The 17,304-nt window shown below is 44.0% G+C and overlaps 2 protein-coding genes across 2 annotated transcripts; one reads left to right on the forward strand and one right to left on the reverse strand.

Moving 5' to 3' along the window:
• Window positions 1–8,570: 8,570 nt before the first annotated feature.
• Window positions 8,571–11,303, forward strand: EAH_00038880 (hypothetical protein, conserved; the record flags this gene model as incomplete). Its single annotated transcript, XM_013395423.1, has 1 exon — window positions 8,571–11,303. One exon carries the CDS (start codon window positions 8,571–8,573, stop codon window positions 11,301–11,303), a length of 2,733 nt encoding a protein of 910 aa, XP_013250877.1.
• A 3,257-nt stretch (window positions 11,304–14,560) lies between these two features.
• On the reverse strand, window positions 14,561–16,291 carry EAH_00038890 (hypothetical protein, conserved; the record flags this gene model as incomplete). The annotated part of the gene is made up of 5 exons (XM_013395424.1): window positions 14,561–14,604; window positions 14,925–15,046; window positions 15,255–15,339; window positions 15,719–16,173; window positions 16,275–16,291. 5 exons carry the CDS (start codon window positions 16,289–16,291, stop codon window positions 14,561–14,563), a joined length of 723 nt encoding a protein of 240 aa, XP_013250878.1.
• Between the last annotated feature and the right edge of the window lie 1,013 nt (window positions 16,292–17,304).

Consider the following 17,304-nt stretch of genomic DNA (forward strand, 5'->3'; position numbering starts at 1 on the left):
TATATATATATATATATATAAGTACATCCACATGTATAGATATACATATGTAGATATGCATGCATCTGCATCTTTTCAGTATTTATGAATATTGCTGCTGTTTATATATATATAGAGTATATATATATAAACATATATATGCCTATATATATATATATATTTATATGTCTCTGTCTCCTTTACTTGTCTCTCACCCGGCTGTCTGCTGCGTGTGTTAATGGCTCTGTCTCCAGAGGGTTTCGAGAGGAGGTGGTGATAAGGTGGGGTTGCTGTTCTTTGTGTATTTCTTCTTCGCTCTCCTTCAGGGCCTTCTCTAGACGATGCTGTGTCTGCTTTTGTGCTGCTGCTGCTGCAGCAAAGGAGACACACATACACACACACACACACACGCAGCAGCAGCAGCAGCAGCAGCGCATGCATCTTTCTAAACCCTAAACCCTCAAAACCCTTACACCTGTCGCTCTATTTCTAAACCCTTTTTTAACAACGTAAAAGCCCCAGCAAATGACTGAGGCTCCAAGGAGACAGAAGAAGAAAAGACAAACAAGCTGCTGCCTCTCTCTCTCTATGCATGCATGCGCCTGAGGCTGAGGTGTATGCACAGACAGAGCCCCTCCATATGCATTGAGACAAAGAAACATTAAAAGAAAAAACACCAAGACAACAAACAAATAGTGGGCATACACCCCAAATAAACACAAACATTATTCATGCATGCGCTTCAAAGCCCCGGCCTCAAACAGCAGAAAAAAAAGAAAAACAAACAAGAGATGATTGCATGCAGGAGGTGTATGTACAGCTGAACGCATGCATAATAAGAACGCATGCAATAGGGTCTATGAGGGCCCTTGCCTTTTAAAAGCTTCTTTATCTCCGTTTCCATCGGCTTCTGTCTCTGCAACACCTTTTGATAAAGTAAATAATAATTTTGTGCTTTTGTCTGCCAGCCTAAGACTGCATGCAAGAAGAAAAAAAGAAGATAAAAGACAAAGACACAGCAAAAATAAACACAAACAGCTCTCACTAATTAAAAACAACAAATAAACTCAGCTCAATCACTGTCCCCCTTCTCTCGCCCCCTCCTGCAGGCCCTAAACCCTCTGAAGCTGCAGCAGCAGCAGCAGCAGCAGCTGCTGCTGCTGCTGCTGCTGTAGAGGCCAAGCAGACCACTTGCAGCTTGTACTCAGAGACAGCGCATGCACAGCGAGTATCAAACAGCAAATATCTGTCTCTCTCTCTACGCAACAGCACCTGCAGGGATCCCTCCCGGGATCGTGTCTGGGATCGTGTCTGTGGGGTCGCATGCATGGGATCGTGTGGGTGGGATCGTGTGTATGGGATCGTGTGTGTGGGGTCGCCGTGTGTGGGGTCGCGTGGGTGTGGGATCGTCTACTCCCGGCGAATGCATTGGCCTTACTTTCTGCTTTAAGAGCTGCTCTTTCTGTGATGGAGACAGGAGACAGATTTCTGTGTCTCCTTTCGAGGTCTTCTGCTTCTTCGTCTCTCAACTTCATCCTCCCCACCCTCTCCCGCTCCTCCCTAAGACACACCCCAACAATATATTATATTATATTATACTATATTATACATATAGAAAATGTATAGACCCAAATAAATATATATATATATATATATTTAAAATGCTGCATATATATATAGTATTTATGTGTTGTATACTATACGTATAATATATATATATATATATATATATATAAACATATATATATAGCTATACAGTGCACATATAAATATATATATATTTATATTTATGGTGTTTGTATATGTATATATATGTATATCTATGCAATTTATACATGCGCTATATATGAAGTATATATGCCCTATACATATACATATATATATATATATATATATATATATGCATATATACAATAAATACATATGATTTATACATTAAGCTTTTGTCTCTGTTGTTCTTTTTCCTTCTGTCTCCGTGCAGCTGTCTCTGTCTCCTCTGTCTGTCTCTAACTGTGCATGCATTTTATTTATCTATCTTTGCATGTCCCCTCTATGGGGCCCTTTTCAGGTGTACATACAGAATATCTTGGGGTCCCTGCGTGAGGTAAGGGGCCTGAAGGAGATAGTTATTTTCTTCTGCTGCTGCTGAGGTGTCTCTTCTCTGCAGCAGCCTCGTTGCTGCCTGTCGAAGGGGACCCCTATCTAATGGGGGGGCCCCCTCCAATTGGGGGCCCCTACCCTGTGGGGGGCCCCTGTCTTCTTCAGGGGGCCCCCTGAGCTCTGCAGCCGCAGCAAAAGACATAACGCCACGTATACAGACACATTCCTAAACCCTAAACCCTAAGCCCTAAACCCTAAACCCTTTAAACCAAAGGAGACAGAGGCGCATTGCTTATTAGCCCTGAATATACGCTTAAGGAGGTACTGTCTCCTTATAGACTCATAAGGAGACACTGTCTCCTCATAGACTCCTTAAGAGACAGTATCCCCTCGTACCCCCTTGTACACTCCTCAGGAGACAGACACTGTCTCCTGAGGATGTACTCGTAAGGAGACAGACACTGTCTCCTGAGGATATACTCGTAAGGAGACAGACACTGTCTCCATATAAACTCATAAGGAGACAGACACTGTCTCCTTATATACTCGTAAGGAGTCAGATACTGTCTCCTTTTGAACGAATGAGGAGACAGTGTCTTCTTGCAGACACGGTAAACGGATAAACAATAAATGCATAAGGAGACAGCACAAGAGACAAGAAAGAGAGAGCATGAAGCAAACAAACAAAACAAACAAACAAACAAAGACAGAAAAAAGGGCTCTTGCATGCACCTACTTGCTGCTGCTGCAGAAGGGACAGCAAATGATCTCTCGTCTTGAGAAGAATACCCAAAGCGACCCATCTCTTCTTCTTGCTGCTGCTGCTGCTGCTGCTGTTGCTGCTGCAGCTGTTGCTGCTGCTGCTGCTGTTGCTGCTGTTGCTGCTGCTGCTGCTGCTGCTGATGCTGCTGCTGCTGGTAGCCCTTGTGTGTTCTTGGTGCTGCGCACAGAGAAGCCACGCCAGCAGCAAGCAGAGACAGGCAGCAGCAGCAAACAATAAACCCCAGCATATCCCTTAACTCTATTAACTATATAATTAAACTGCAGCAAAAACAAACAAACAAAACCCCCTCAAGGGGGCCCCAAAGGGCCCCCACATGCACAACGAGGGTCCAAAGAAACTACAAATTACCCTCTTTCCCTTCACAGCCTTCTATAGAGGCCCTCTTAGGGGCCCCCCAAGGGGGCCCCCCCATATAGGGTCCTCCATCAAGGGCCCCCTACAAGGGGCCCCCCATCAGGAGCACCCGCTAATAAAGGGCTACCCATCGGGGGCCCCCAATGAAGGCTCGCATAAGGGGCCCCCCTTCGAGGGCTCGCATAAGGGGCCCCCCATCTAGGGCCCCCATAAGGGGCCCCCCATCAAGGGCCCCCATGGGGGGCCCCCATAAGCGGCTCCCTATCAAGGGCCCCTACGAGGGGCCCCGAACAAATTGACCCCGCATGCGGAGGCCCCCTAGGGGGGCCCCCCATAGGGGGCCCCCTCTATGTCTGTATTGTTGAGGGAATTGTTGAAAGGATTTACATTGTTGTTGGGTTTGCATGGGGGGTCTCGCTGTGGTGTCTTCTTCGTTCTGTAGACGTGTGGGGTTGGGTTTAAGGCGAGCGCCTCTTGAGGTGTCTGGGGAGGGTTCACGTGTCTCCGCAGCTGTTGGGGTGTATGCGCAGCTCGGTGCTGCAGCAAAGGGACGGTCTCCTCCGTCGTCGTGCTCCTGAGGTGTATCCGCAGCAAACATAAACAGAAGGCGCAACACCATTTAGAGAGATACGCACTTGCTCCTGTTGCTGCTGTTGTTGTTGTTGCTGCTGTTGTTGTTGCGGCTGCTGCAGCAGGAAGAGAGCCAGCTAGCAGCATGCAGCAGCAGCGGCCAGCGAAGCCTTTGCTACTGAACTAGTAGAGTAAGAAAGAGTATAATGCAGAGGGGCAGAGATAGCAAGAAGGGCCTCTACCTCATTCTGTATACGGAGACAGTCGCGGTCATCCATATAAGAAGAGGGCCCCCAATATGCTGTCCCTAGTTTGCTGCTGCTATGCATATTGCTGCTGCTATGCAGATGACTCTTGGGGGAGAGACTGCGTGTGCGCCTTGCATGCATTTCTTCTTGAGGGGAGTTGGTATCGTTTATTTCTTTGGGTTGGGTCGCCCGTATGAAGCACCCTCTATTGCTGCTGCTGCCTCTTCTGCTGCTCCTGCTGCGACTGCTGCTGCTGGGGGGGAAGCGGGGTACGACGAAGGGGTTTTGCATCTGTTCGTGAGTTTGCTGCTGCTCTGCTGCTTCTCTATTTCTTAGGGCCCTGTTGCGGGAGGCAGCTCTAGAGGCGCTGTGACGACCCAGAGACAACTCGTGACCCCCTGAGTTTTGCTGTGCTCTCTCATTTAAGAGGCGCATGCGCAAGCGAAGAGCAGACTCGTGGGCCTGCAGAACAGGAGAGAGAGTGCGGCCAAGCTTCTCAGAGTCTACTGCTCTCTGTCGCGAGGAAGGGGCTTCAAGAGCTAGCTGATTGTATGCCCTGCGTCGTTCATATGCAGAAGATAAAACGGACACCCGCGGAGGGGGGGGCCCGAAGGAACCCAAACCCTCCATGGTGTTCCTATTGCTTCTTCCCCTTCAGAAATACAGAAAAAAACAAGAAAAAAGGCGAACAAATGTGCACGATCAGCTGCTTATACACCGCAGCTGTGCACGCCCACACCGCACGAGCTGCCGAGACACCTGGGGACAGTCGCCCAGTGTAGTCGCACAAGCTCAACAAGGGAGTGTAAATGGATTAATTTGTTCGGAATGACATTGAAAAAAGCTGAGAAGACAAAGAAAGAAAGAAGAAAGAAGAACAGACGATTCGACTCAGGAGGGCTTGAGGGCTCCTCTGGGGAGAGGGGAGGGCGGGGGCAGTGCGCCCAGCAGTATTTACTTTGAAAAAAATTAAACAAAAAATTCTTTTTAATAAAATATATTTATTTATTTTATTTAACAGGGATATCACCCAAATATCGCAGTGGAGAGGCGCCCCCGGTGGTCTGGTCGTCAACGGTCTGAGGGTAGGAAGCCCAGACTAATTATTTAGGGTGTATTTCTTATTTTTTTTGCTTTTCTTGAGATAATTGCCATTAAAAATAATAAAACAAATATTTAATTGCTTTGTTTGAGGAAAATAAAAAACAAAATATACGCCTTTTATGCCCGCATGCATACAGACCATCAAGGAGCAGAAGAGAGGCCAGCACGAGCTGCCTAGACACCCGAAGCAGCGGTTAAGAGAATAGCGCAACGAAGCCTTCTAAGTGAAATTAGGCTCTTCTTTTATGTTTTTTACACCACTAATAATAATAGAAATAATTTATTTCCGGCTTCTAAGCCCTCAACTTAACGTCTCAATGTATACGTTGCAGGACCGAGGTAGTCTTCAGATCTATAGATGGCTTTAAGTGTCTCTTTAGCTAAACTTTTCCGTAAAGCCGCTCTCGGAAAAGTACTCCTAAGAGGTATGACCGGGTGTATGTACACTTCAACTCACAGGAGAGGATTGTGGCTGTTCCTTGGGGGCCCTCCAACCCATCCCAAAGCATCTCTCTCTTGCGGAAGTTGTTGTTGGCTTTAGCAGCCGCATTTATACCTTTTTGCATGTTCTATACAAAGGGTCAGGTAAGCTTTAAATCATTGGGCTCAGTACGCTTGCATGCGCTGCTGATTTGCAGCAAAAAGTACTGCATCGCAGGGCTGACTGTCTGCTGTTCGCAGCATCCCTAGCCCTGGCCCGGTCTTCTAGTCTCTATACTAACGATACATAAAGAGCACAGATTGTATATCTTCTTCTTTTGCTCTTCTCTTAAGAGTAGTCTCTGTATTGCACTACACCCTGCCTCAACTGAGGACCTTTGATAGGGGCTACACTTCGTTGGAGAGAATGACTAGGATCGATGAACTCGAAGATGGAGGCCCTACCCCACACTCCCACTGAAGCAGAGGGCCCCCCATCTCTGTTATCGGCTGTGCTGCACCTTAGAGGGCACACTGAGATGGTTCTAAGGAGTCTCTTCTCCAGTAGTCCTCACAAGCGCATGCATGTTGTTGTTTATGTCCTGATTAATTAGACACGATATTCATAGATGGTGTTGTTGCGTCTGTTAGTTGATTCTCGTCTGTATAAGTTCTTAGTCTTCTCCGGTCTCTCCCTCTTATATTAGTGTTGTTGCCTTATGAAGAACATTTAAACAAGCATTCTTAAAAATTAGCAGTACTAATGGTATGATGATGTCTCCGCGCTGGGGATATTTGTTTCAAAGAGCTCCTCTTCTCTCGATATGCCGAGGCTAGGTTATATATTTGCGAGCATATAGAAACCAATTCTCTGCATTTCTTTCTTTTTATTAAGATGACGATAGTCTGTAACTCATCAAGAGCATCTACAAGATGATAGATAGTAGACTTCGAGAGAAGATAAGACATCATTCTTATTATTTATTATTATGTTGTCTGTCTCTTACATGTTCATTCTTTTCTTTTCTCTCTTTGTCTTTGCTGCTGTTTATTATATTATAAAAATATATTTTTCGATCTGTTTGTCTCTTCGCTCTCTCTGTCTCTTACTTCACCCGTTATATTTAAATGATCGGCAAAGGCGGAGATATCTTCGGATTTGCTTTTAAAAGGGAAGCACCTTTTGCTTCAAATAGCTACAAATACTCTGCTGCTTCTAATGATATCAGACCCCGCCTCAGACCCCAACAGCGCCACCTTAACTCAAGTGAGCAAGAAGCTAAGTTTTCAGCAGAGACCACGGGGAGAGTTGCCTTTAGATTCTTTTTTCTTCATCTCCTGAACATCTCTCAGCTACTCTCTTTAAAAGCATCTTTAAAAGAATAATAATGAGTTATATATACACCTGCCCCCCCAACAATGAGGATAGAATTCATAGCTCTGATCCACGCCTTCTAAAGATGGGGTTATAATAAACTTTAGCCAGAGTCTTCTTCTACCTTAGCCGACGATTGTCTTGAGTTTTAATAGAGCCGCAATAGGTGAAGTAGAGGAATATATAAACAGTTAATGAGCCCCCTTCAGTCTTTATCAGTAGCTTGGAGCTGCTCATGAAGAGGAGAAGAGACAAATTCTGCTGTCTCTTGAGGTAGTCTCCGTTGAACTTCGATTGCAAGCTCTCCCCAGATATTATGAGTATAAGACACAAACCCTTTCTTCTTGGGGCATGCATAGACACTGTAGGCAATTGTTAAAGGCTCTCTCCGCCCTCAGCAGCCAAACAACGCTGTCTTCAATAGATGAAAAGACATACCCTCTCCATACAGTTCAAGCTCGCATGCAATCGTACAAGCACTGCAATATCTGTTTGGAGGTGTGCTCGTCTTTGCCCCTTGAAATACTGAAAAGACGAAGAGCAGCTAGCATTTAATAGCATAAAATTCTAAGAAGAAACCCCACAGTTTCTGGTGTATGTTCGTGAGACGACGAGGCGAAATAGACAATAAAGGTAGCGATCTTCGGCTAAAATTATGTGGAATAAACTTAGCATTAATATAAATATATAATTTGAGCTTTGCACGATATTTCGTTCGTTAAATACACAAAATAAACGCATGCTTACCTGCCCTCGTCGCCAATAGCGGCATGCACATATAATATATATATATATATAAATCTATGTATATAGATATATATGTATATATATATATGAGGCATGAACCTAGCTACATAGAGCATTACTTCTTTTTGATAACTGCGGTGTTTAAATAGTAAAATGTAGTGTATGCTGAGCTCTACAGCATTTGCCTAAGTTGCTGCTGTTGCTGCTGCTGTTGTTGCTGCTTGTTTCCTTTAGAATTGAGGACGAACTTTTGTATATTTGGTTTTAAAATATATTTACAGACATATTTAAAACAATTTAACTGCAAAAAAACAAAATTTAGAGCGGCTTACCGCAGTAGCGGCGCAGCGATGCTGGAGTACAACAACAGCATAGGGATGACTTAAAAATGCGTCTTCTAGTGTTATAAAGAGGCAAAAAAGTAGAAATAAATAGTATTTATAATTAATTAATTAATATTAAAGATAAAATAAACATAAAATGTATACGGTTCGACATAGAAGCTCAGGGCTTGGGGCTGTGTACAGCAGGCGCCGCCGTGCTAAGGGGCCTGCGTCTGTCTGTTGGGTAAAAGAAATATATTTTTCGTCTTTTTTAAAGCCATATAAATAATAATATGTTTTAAACGATGCTACAAGTTATTTTAGGGTAGTCTAAGGAGGATTCGCTGAGTGCAGCGATATATATATTATATTATATATATGTACGTACATATATATGTGAAATGAACCCTTGTGTATAACGGAGCAGGTATAAACAGCAGAAAGAGAGGGAGTTGTTTACATATGGTGAGCGATAATAAATATATATAAATGCATATATATTATAATACATGCAGCAAAGCAGCAGCAACAGCAGCAGCAGCAGCAGCAACCCCATACAGCGCACAATGAAGAAAGAAACAATCTCTATTAAACACCTGCAAACTTCTCTTGCAAGTGGCTACCCTTCCCTACCTCCAGCTTGTCTCTACACCATACAAACAACAGAAGCAGAGCTTGACGGGCTTCTCAAAACCCTCAGACGACCCCAGCAGCAGCAGCAGCAGCAGCAGCAGCAGCAACAGCAGCAACAGCAGCAACAGCAGCAGCAGCAGCAGGAGAAACAGAGGCATCATGATGGTTCTTTCTGTGGTCTTTCTGGAGCTGATAATACCCCAAGAAGCTCCTCACTTCAAGAGCAGCAAAACCAGGCCCCTGATGCTGCATGCAGCCCCCCTCTAACAATGCATGCATGCATCGTTATCTCTCGCTGGACCCCATACAGCAGCATTGCTCCTCAGGGAGAAGACCATCGGAGGAGGCCTCAGAGGAATACTTCTCCTTCAGGGGGGCCCCCCTTCGTCTCTGGCTCCACAGGGATAACAGCTGGGGGCCCCTCTTCAGGGGGACCCCCCTTTGGGGGCCCCTCTTCTGAAGGCCCCCCCTTTGGGGGCCCCTCTTCTGGGGGCCCCTTCTCTGGAGGAGCCCGCTTTGGGGGCCCCACCTCTGGGGGCCCCTCCTCTGGGGGACCCCGCTTTGGGGGCCCCCCGTTTGGGGGCCCCCCACCTGGGGGCCCCTCCTCTGGAGGCCCCTCCTCTGGGGGACCCCCGTTTGGGGGCCCTTCTTCTAGGGGCCCCTTGTTTGGGGGCCCCCCCTCTGGGGGCCCCCCGTCTGAAGACCGCTCTGGGTTGAGCCCCACGGAGTTAGAGAGCTTTCAGCGTTATGAGCAAATACTGCGGGATATAGAGAAGCGAAACGAAGCAGCAGCAGCAGCAGCAGCAGCAGCGAGGAAGGAGAGCAGCAGCAGCTACGATAAGGGCCTGCAGCAAACAGATGAGGGGCCCCCCACAGAGACAGATAATAACGGACCCTTAGCTCCTACTGCTTTAGGTATAATAATGCAGCATTTACCTTCTCTGGATCCAGCAGAGTTTTTGCTGCTGTACTCGCGCATGCAGCAGCACCTGCAGTCTGCTGCAGCTGCTGCCTCTTCACCTCTTGCCCCTGCTGCTTCGCTGCCTGTACACCGCAGCAGCGCCTCAGGCTTCGCTGCTTTCGATGAGCTTCTGCTTAAAAAAATGAAGACATTGACGCTCAAATCAAAGCCAGAAACCAACACATCCAGCAGCAGCAGCAGCAGCAACAGCAGCAGCAGCAGCAGCAGCAGCAGCAGAGGGGAATGTGAGTGCGGTGTTGTTAGCGTTGATAGGGAAGGTGTTGATGGGTGGGGTTGCTGGTGTTTAAATAAAGAGAATTGGGGGTCTTATGATTTAATCGGTAATGAGAAGGGCCCCCGATATTTTCTACGACGCTCTTTATCTGAGGTGTATGCACAGGGTTTGCTGCTAGATAGCTCTTCGTGGTATGAGATGACAGTATATCCAATTGCAGCATATATGGCTGCTGCTTTGCATGCACATAGTGAGCTGCAGAGACACCTGGAGGCGGTAGGCTTACAGCAGCCTTCTTTCCCTCAGCTTAGGCGCAGCATCAAACAATACGCGGCTCCTGCTGCTCCTGCTGCTCCTGCTGCTGCTCCTGCTCCTGCTGCTGCTGCTGCTGCTGCGCTGCGGCCGCTGGTAGCAGTAGACGGGTGCTGCGGTGCTGGGGGTGATGTTCTTCAGCTGTCTAGACACTTTGATATTGTATTTGGCGTAGATAAAGATATGCTGAAGATTTCTTTATGCAGACATAACTCTCTGCTGCTATCAAAGACAGACCCAGCAGCAGCAGCACCCGTCGTGCTGCTGCACCAGACACTGCAACAGCTGCAGCAACTCAGATCAGCTTGGAGCGTGCGAGACCAGCACCACCAGCAGCATGAAAAGCAGCAGCAGCAGCAGCAGCAGCAGCAGCAGCAGCAAGATGAAGCTATGACCTTAGGGGCTATCCTGCGGAAGCAGCGGGCCCTGAATGCGGAGTTCAATCGGCAGCTGCAAACAGACAACTGGAGGGAGTGCGAGGGAGGACAAGGCGAAGCAGCAGCAGCAGCAGCAGCAGCAGCGCCTGCTGCAGCAGCAGCAGCAGCAGGAACAGCAGCAGCAGCAGCGCCTGCTGGGCTTCAAGGAAGCAGCACCAACAACCAGGGGCCCCCCATTGACAGAGATGATAGAGATGAATTATGTCTATGCATTCCCTTCAGTACGATGTGCTGCCGCTACTGCGCCAAGAAGACTCCTGCTGCTGCTTCTGCTGCTGTTGCTGCTACAGCTACTGCTGCTGCAGGTGCTTCTGTTGGTGTTGCTGCTCCTCTTTCACCCTCTCTAGCACCTGCAACAGCACCGCAGCGCTCAGCTGCATCCCCAGTCGCCCAAGGGGCCCCGGAGGCCCCCCAGTGTGGGGGCCCCATTGGGGGGCCCCCCCATTGTGGGGGCCCTATGGGGGGGCCCCCCCAGTGTGGGGGCCCCATGGGGGGGGCCCCCCAGTGTGGGGGCCCCACGGGGGGGGCCCCCCGGTTAGGGGGCCCCCCTTTGGAGTGTGTAGAAGTGAATGAAGATGAGTTTTTACCGATAGATTGGGTTTATATGTCTCCGCCTTGGGGGGGAGAGGGTTATGCAGGGCACCGAGACTTCTTAAGAGATCGCTACTTTGTCTCTGATAAGAAAGATATTTTTCAGCTTGTTTTAGCTGCTGCGAGGTGAGATAAGAAACTAATTAGTGAACGGGGCTTTAAGGAAATGCATGCGTAGTATATCTATGCATGCATGCATGAAGGGTTTAGGGTGTTGTTTTGTTTTGTGTGTTTATTTATTTATTTGTTTGTTTATTTGTTTGTTTGTTTGTTTGTTTGTTTATTTGTTTGTTTGTTTATTTGTTTGTTTGTTTGTTTGTTTGTTTGTTTGTTTGTTTGTTTGTTTATTTGTTCGTTTACCTCCTCCATTTCCTGCCGCCTCTCTTTAATTTAATTACCTTTTTATATCTTTATTTATTTATTTATTCAATTCAATTAAATTTATTTATTTATTTATTTATTTTTATTTATTTATTTATTTATTTATTTATTTAATTCTCAGGTTGGCGCCGAACGTTTGTTTGTTTGTCCCCCGTTCGACAGATTTACATGAGCTGATTTTGTTTGCTTCTTTACTTCACTTTCCGCTTGTAGAAGTAGAGACTCTTTTCTTACCTTCTTCTAAGCAGACACCCCACCATTCTAAAAAGAAATACAATAGCACCAGCTGCAGCAGCAGCAACTGCAGCAGCAGCAGCAGCAGCAGCAGCAGCAACCGCAGCAGCAGCAGCAGCAGCAGCAGCAGCGGCTATAAACAACAACACGCCCAAATAGCGCAGTATGCAGAGGCTCCAGTTTACCCCAAGGTAAGACAGAGACAATTAAAGAGGAGACAGACAGTAGAAAGGAGACAGACAGATAAAAGGCGACAGTAGAAAGGAGACAGTAGAAAGGAGACAGATAGGAGACAGATAGGAGACAGATAGGAGACAGATAAAAGGAGACAGACAGATAAAAGGAGACAGATAAAAGGGGACAGACAGATAAAAGGAGACAGATAAAAGGAGACAGACAGGTGAAAGGAGACAGAAAGATAAAAGGAGACAGTTAAAAGACAGGGACAGCAGGGCCACCGGGCAGGTGTTTTGATTGAGGTGTATGCTTAGCTTGTGTATTTGCTGCAGGCTGTAATAATATATTTAGTGCGAGAGGTGAAGGCGTGGATACAGAGCAGAGGAATACCCGAGAAAAATAGCTTTGATGTGTCTTTAGTGCAGCAGAAAGAGAGAGGCTGGCTCTGCCGTTTGTTTGGGGTGTACAGGCAGCCTAAACTTGTGGGGTCTTCTCTGTCTTTGCAAAGACAGCACCCTGAGGGTATTGATTGTATGCTTTGCGAGTTACTACTAGAGCAGCAACAAGAAAGAAATTCAGGTGTACAGACAGATACAGAGGGGCCTTTAACTGCCGCAGCCCTATTCACACAAACACAAAACAAACATCAACAAAGGGGCCCCACACCTTCTTTCTCTCAGCTGCTAACAGCAATTAATAAAGCTATGCAACATCTTTTAAGAGACAAACAAGAGGCTTCCCGGACACTCACAGGGGGGCCCCCAGCAGCAGCAGGGGGGCCCCCAGCAGCAGCCTGTGAGCTGCCTGTCTCTGTAGAGGCCCATCTCAAAGATGGGAATTTAGGGGAGGCCCTCGCAGCTTTTGCTGCTGCACTTAGTGAAGTGAAATAAACAAAGAGGGCCCCAAAAGAAGCCACAGCCCCACAACATGCATGCATGCATGCATGCATATTGCAGCTGCTACTAGCAGTGAAGAAAGCCATGCACCTGTTAATAGCAGGTTTTTCGCGCAGCATGCATGCATGCATGCATGCATGCATGCATGATGCTTCGTTCATACGTAATGCTTCATGCATGTATGTTTCTTGCATGCATGCATGCATATTTCATGCATGCATGCATGCATATTTCATGCATGCATGCATGCACGTTTCTTGCATGCATGCATGCACGTTTCTTGCATGCATGCATGCACGTTTCTTGCATGCATGCATGAAGCAGCAGAGAGGGAGAGACGAAGTGTGCTGCATGCTGCAGAGATACTTGGCGTTCTTTTGAGGTGTACATACACCTCATGTTAACTCCGTTTGATTTTTAAGTGTTTCTTTTGATTGTTTTGATTGATGTGGTTTAATAATAATAATAATTATTATTATATTACTATTACTATTACTATTTAATATGCTTTAACTGTATATTCATATTGTACGTGCATAATATATAACATATTTATCCTTCTACTATATGCATTCTATATAATATTTTTTCTATCTAATATGTAGATTCCCATTGTGTGTATAATAGTTTAACGCTTAATATCTATACATATGTATATATATATATATATATATACATGCTGCCTACGTTATATATGATGCGTACAGATAAATATTTGATTGTATATAACTACATAATATACGCACTGTACGTCTTAATAAAGAAATAATAAAATATATTATATATATGTATTTTCAGGTATTAGATTATATATAAATATAATAATATATAATATATAAAGTATATATATATCTATCTCTAAATAAGAAGAAGACAAAAGGCTTTACTGCGAATATAAACTTATATATCTCTGTTCGGCAAAAGAAAGAAGAGAGACAGAAACAAACAAAGAAGTTATTTTATTATTTGTTTCTGTCTCTCCTCCATTCAAATGCAATTTAAATCAAACAAACAACAACAACAAACCTTCTCTCTCTAACCTCTTGCATGCAAATAATACTCTTCGCTGTATGTACACCGCCAACAGACCCCACAGACAGACACATACACCCCAAAATGTTCATACACCAAATAAGCCTATCTAATTATATGTACATGTATATATATATATATATATATATATATACATATATATATATACAAATGTATATACGTATGTTGGTGTATTCATGTAATATATATATATATATATATATATATATATATATATATATGTTCATAAAAGCATATATATACATATGTATATTATGCAGATGCATATATTTATATTTACATACATATGTATATTTGTATAGATATGTATATAAATATAAATATATAAATTATTTGGTGTTTACATCTCTGTGTTGCTCCATAGAGATGATAAAGATAATTCTTTTAAAATATAATAATATGTAAAATAATTATCTTTATCATTCCTAATAGCAAGCCTTCTCTTAACTTTTTTTGGGTAATGCATGCACGAGTAAGAGCTTGAATAACTCCTTATTATTTATTTATTTTTTGTTTATTATTAATTATTTTTGTTTGTTTTCTACTCATTGTTCTATAAGGATAAGACAGACAGACCTTTACTCTATATAAAGAGACAAGGAGACAAAAGAAACAAAAGAAGATAATAATTATTTATATATCTTTATTATTTGTTTTCATATTCTGCGTCTATCAGCCCTTCCCCTTCTCCTACAAACACAAGCAGCAAACAAAGCCCAAAAGAAATACATTATTGCATGCATGAATGCATCCATGCATGCATAAACAAAAACACTAAGTGAATATATGCATGCATGCATGCATGCATGCATAAACAAAGAAAAAGAGAGTATTTGCATTCTTGCATGCATGCATTCATGCATGCACGCATTAATATTAAAGGTAAGTGAATACTTGCTTCTATGTTTATGCATGCATGCATGCATAAACATGAAAGATAATACTTGCATGCATGCATGCATGCATGCATACATGCATAGAAATATTCTTTTATTTTTAATTTTGTTTACCTCTCCAGAAAGACTCCTCAAGGTTGACGTTGGCTTCTGATGGTGTACGACCTGCAGCGCCTCCTCCTGTTTCTCCTTCGATATGTGTGGGGCTTTCTTGTGTTGCATGCGCTGGTGGTTTTCTAAAAAGAAACAAATAAAAGACAGATACAAAAGAAATCAAAACAACAAAAGAATTAGTAATAGCAGCGTACCACACCCTATGCATGCGCCGTTAGATTCATACTCAGACTAGAAAAACAAGAAAATCTGAAGTAGGGTCTACACGCTCAAGGGTTTAGGGTTTAGGGTTTAGGGTTTAGGGTTTAGGGTTTAGGGTTTAGGGTTTACTTTGTATAATATACAGCACCAGCTGCAACAGCAGCGAGAATTATGAGGCCCCCAACAATTCCACCGGCGAGAAGCCATTTATTTCCTGTGCAAAAAAAACCCTAAACCCTAAACCCTAAACCCTAAACCCTAGCTAAGGTTAGGTACGACTCGAAAAGGATATATTGAAATGCAAGACAAGGCATCATTTACTTCTTTTGCTTTATTATTAAACAAGTAGAAGAGAAACGCTGGCACCCCTTAACTGCGAAAATTCAGTCTAGGGCTTAAGGTTTGCGGTTTAGGGTTTAGGGTTTAGGAAGAGGAGGAGGAAGAGGTTGTGTGGTGAAAGGATATGCAGTGTTTTAGGGTTGAGGGTTTAGACATGCAATGCGGGCCTCTGAGGGAAGCCAAAGAAAAACCTCGTGCAGATACTCTAGGGTTTAGGGTTTAGGGTTTAGGGTTTAGGGTTTAGGGTTTTGTACCCTCATCACTTTCGGTCTTTTCTTCTTCATGAATGCCTTCTGCACCTTCTGGTGGTGGAGATGGTTTTGTTTCCTCATCATTTGTATCTGTCTCTGGCTGCGTAATCTCTTCTGCTTCGTCTATTTCTTCAGTCGGGGGTTTATTATCTTGTTCTTTATTTGCATCTTGGTCTGTCTCTCCTCCGCCTGTCTCTTTATCTGTCTCTCCTCCGCCTGTCTCTCCTCCAGCTGTCTCTCCTCCGGCTGTCCCTCCACCACCTCCATTACCACCTTCAGTAGAAGTATTTGTTTTTTGAGGTAGATGCTCTTCTTCAATATCTCCTATTGCGGTGTATGCTGTGCTTCCTGCAGACTTTATAAAGCAGTCTGGCGTCTGTTTAAATATTATACAGCTACCCCCTGAAGAAACTCCTCTAGGAATGTAATTCGCATAGTTATACCCATAACCACCTGCACTTACAAACACGCAAACCCTAAACCCTAAGCCCTAAACCACAAACCCTAAACCCTAAGCCCTAAACCATAAACCATAAACCCTAAGCCCTAAACCACAAACCATAAACATTGAACCATAAACCCTAGACAATAAATAATAAATAAGTAATAAATAATAAATAAGTAATAAATAATAAGTAGTATGCTCTAAACTGCGAATTATGAATTATACATAATAAGCAATAAACAGTTAACCACAATCAACAATAAACCCTAAACCATAAATCTTAAACCCTAGACCCTAAACCCTAAACAATAAACAATAAACAATAAACAATCAACAATAAACAACAAACAGCAAGCAATAAACAATAGGCCCTAATCCCTAAACCCTAAACCCTAAACCCTTAACACGACAACAAATAGCAAACAACCACCAACAACAAACAGCAAACAGCAACAAACAATAAACAATAAACAAAGTGTATAAAATGCAGGATATAAACTACCACTGCACTGACAGAAGAAAACGAAGACAGACAGACGAAAACAAACAAACAACAAGTTTAAGTCCCCTAGGAGAGAAATGCATGAAAATATAAAATATAAATATATATTCATATAGAAAGGAATCTCCTGCATGCATATGTTGGGGTGTCTGGCTATAAACTATAAAAAAGCACTATACAAATATATATATAGTATATATATATTATATAGAAAGGAATATAGTGCATGCATGCATTGGGGTGTCTGCATGTACACCACAGACCCCACACCTGAAAGAGAAGCGGCGCTGTCTAACGTAGGCCAAACGGAATCCCAATTTGTTGGATTTGTTGCAACAGCCTCGTCTGAAGCAGATGATTTAAAAACCTCCTCCCAGCAACTACTTTTTTTATTTACTTGGGTTGTATACACCCCAGCGCTTGATGATGTAAACGGAATGCACGAACCCTCAGACCATACGCCAAATAACGCGTCTTTCACTGCCTTTGTTGCTGCAAACAGCAGCAGCAGTAGCAGCAGCAGCAGTAGCAGCAGCAGCAGCAGGCAGCAGCAGCAGCAGCAGCAGGCAGCAGCAGCAGCAGCAGCAGGCAGCAGCAGCACCAGCAGACACAAACAAGAAGAGATGAAGAATGAATGCAAGG

The sequence above is a fragment of the Eimeria acervulina genome, genomic scaffold, assembly GCF_000499425.1.
Source record: "Eimeria acervulina Houghton genomic scaffold, Eah_scaff449, whole genome shotgun sequence".
In the NCBI taxonomy this organism is placed as follows: Eukaryota; Apicomplexa; class Conoidasida; order Eucoccidiorida; family Eimeriidae; genus Eimeria; species Eimeria acervulina.